This window comes from Coregonus lavaretus, assembly GCF_964263955.1.
Source record: "Coregonus lavaretus genome assembly, chromosome: 10".
Taxonomy (NCBI): Eukaryota; Metazoa; Chordata; class Actinopteri; order Salmoniformes; family Salmonidae; genus Coregonus; species Coregonus lavaretus.
Window position 1 is genome coordinate 11,107,591 of NC_139997.1, and position 2,798 is coordinate 11,110,388.

General features: G+C 45.2%; 1 protein-coding gene across 1 annotated transcript; it reads left to right on the forward strand.

Annotated features, from left to right (window-relative positions):
• Positions 1-328: 328 nt before the first annotated feature.
• LOC311135821 (C3a anaphylatoxin chemotactic receptor-like) lies at positions 329-1,276 on the forward strand (the record flags this gene model as incomplete). Its single annotated transcript, XM_084169859.1, has 1 exon — positions 329-1,276. The coding sequence occupies one exon, from the start codon at positions 329-331 to the stop codon at positions 1,274-1,276; it is 948 nt and encodes a 315-aa protein (XP_084025985.1).
• Between the last annotated feature and the right edge of the window lie 1,522 nt (positions 1,277-2,798).

Sequence of the window (2,798 nt, forward strand, 5' to 3'; positions counted from 1 at the left end):
GACACCCCTCTTTTTCATGACTGTAGAAACTAAGGATCAACATTCTGAATATATTGAAGGTGCTAATATTTGAATTGAAATTCAGTTAATATACTCCCATGGTATATAGAAAAATGTATGCACTCACTAAAACTGTAAGTCGCTCTGGATAAGAGCGTCTGCTAAATGACTAAAATGTAAAATGTAAGTGAGACTGTTGTCATTAATTATGAATGGTTCTGAGAATGACCTCACTGATAAAACTCAGTGCTATGCTCAGTTAAATTGAAACATAACGTTTGAAAATTGTGTGTATTAAGTATCAAACAATTCCTCCCCTAGGTACAAAATGAACGAGGATTTCGCAGAGGTGTCCGACGATTACTATTATGATGACTATAATTACATGTTCAATGAAACTCATCAACCGGAGCAGGGAAATCAGCCCATTTGGGTGGTGTCCATTGTCATCTACAGCATCGTGTGCATCCTCGGTATCCCAGGCAACGCCTTTGTCATCTGGATAGCTGGAGTGAAGATGAAGAGGACAGTCAACACCGTCTGGTTTGTAAACCTGGCTGTAGCAGACCTCCTCTGCTGTTTCTCCATACCCTTCCGCATAGCTGTGATCAAACTGGAACTCAACTGGCCGTTCGGAGAGGCTATGTGCAAGGTTATGCCCTCGGTAATGTACCTCAACATGTTCGCCAGCGTCTTCACTCTGGTTCTGATCAGCCTAGACCGCTTTGTCCTGGTCATACGGCCCGTATGGGCCCAGAACCACCGGAAAATCACACTGGCGTGGCTGCAGTGTGGTCTGGCCTGGTTCCTGGCCATGCTCCTCAGTCTCCCCGACATGATCCATAATCAGACCATCAACATTGATGACAACTTAATTAGGTGCGGCAGTTCTTCCTCGCATATGCATGCCAAAATTTTCTCCAGGCTGGTCCTCGGCTTCCTCGTTCCCCTGTTGGTCATCGCTGTCTGCTACCTGCTCATCGGCAGGAGGGTGAGCAGAGGTCGCTTCAAGTCACAGAGGGTCTTACAGGTCATTCTGAGCGTGGTGGCAGCATTCTTTGTGTGCTGGCTGCCGTATCACATCATAGTTATTTTGCTTTTGTATAGGTTTGAGTCCTTTGAAGTGGTGGCTCTGTACCCCCTGGGACGCTCTCTGGCCTATGTCAACAGCTGCCTCAACCCTATCCTGTACGTGTTCGTCGGACAGGACTTCAAGGAGATTGTCAAGGTCTCTCTCCGTAAAGTATTTGAGAATGTCTTCAGCGAGGATGTCTGATAACGGGTGATAATTCTCCTGGGACGTATTCATAATCAGCATACTTAGGTGATAGGGCATGTGTTGTCTTTATCTTAATAATAATACATGAATTCTAATGCTGGTACTTGATCACAAAACATGATAACTTGTTGAATTAATAAAATGAGAATGATCTGTTTTGCAAAATTGTGTTTATTTTACAAGCAACAAAGTAATAACCAATTATTTATATACAGTGAGGGAAAAAAGTATTTGATCCCCTGCTGATTTTGTACGTTTGCCCACTGACAAAGACATGATCAGTCTATAATTTGAATGGTAGGTTTATTTGAACAGTGAGAGACAGAAATCAGAAATCAAGAAAAACGCATGTCAAAAATGTTATAAATTGATTTGCATTTTAATGAGGGAAATAAGTATTTGACCCCTCTGCAAAACATGACTTAGTACTTGGTGGCAAAACCCTTGTTGGCAATCACAGAGGTCAGACGTTTCTTGTAGTTGGCCACCAGGTTTGCACACATCTCAGGAGGGATCTTCTCCAAGTCATTAAGGTTTCGAGGCTGACGTTTGGCAACTCGAACCTTCAGCTCCCTCCACAGATTTTCTATGGGATTAAGGTCTGGAGACTGGCTAGGCCACTCCAGGACCTTAATGTGCTTCTTCTTGAGCCGCTCCTTTGTTGCCTTGGCCGTGTGTTTTGGGTCATTGTCATGCTGGAATACCCATCCACGACCCATTTTCAATGCCCTGGCTGAGGGAAGGAGGTTCTCACCCAAGATTTGACGGTACATGGCCCCGTCCATCGTCCCTTTGATGTGGTGAAGTTGTCCTGTCCCCTTAGCAGAAAAACACCCCCAAAGCATAATGTTTCCACCTCCATGTTTGACGGTGGGGATGGTGTTCTTGGGGTCATAGGCAGCATTCCTCCTCCTCCAAACACGGCGAGTTGAGTTGATGCCAAAGAGCTCGATTTTGGTCTCATCTGACCACAACACTTTCACCCAGTTCTCCTCTGAATCATTCAGATGTTCATTGGCAAAGTTCAGACGGGCCTGTATATGTGCTTTCTTGAGCAGGGGGACCTTGCGGGCGCTGCAGGATTACAGTCCTTCACGGCGTAGTGTGTTACCAATTGTTTTCTTGGTGACTATGGTCCCAGCTGCCTTGAGATCATTGACAAGATCCTCCCTTGTAGTTCTGGGCTGATTCCTCACCGTTCTCATGATCATTGCAACTCCACGAGGTGAGATCTTGCATGGAGCCCCAGGCCGAGGGAGATTGACAGTTATTTTGTGTTTCTTCCATTTGCGAATAATCGCACCAACTATTGTCACCTTCTCACCAAGCTGATTGCCGATGGTCTTGTAGCCCATTCCAGTCTTGTGTAGGTCTACAATCTTGTCCCTGACATCCTTGGAGAGCTCTTTGGTCCTGGCCATGGTGGAGAGTTTGGAATCTGATTGATTGATTGCTTCTGTGGACAGGTGTCTTTTATACAGGTAACAAACTGAGATTAGGAGCACTCCCTTTAAGAGTG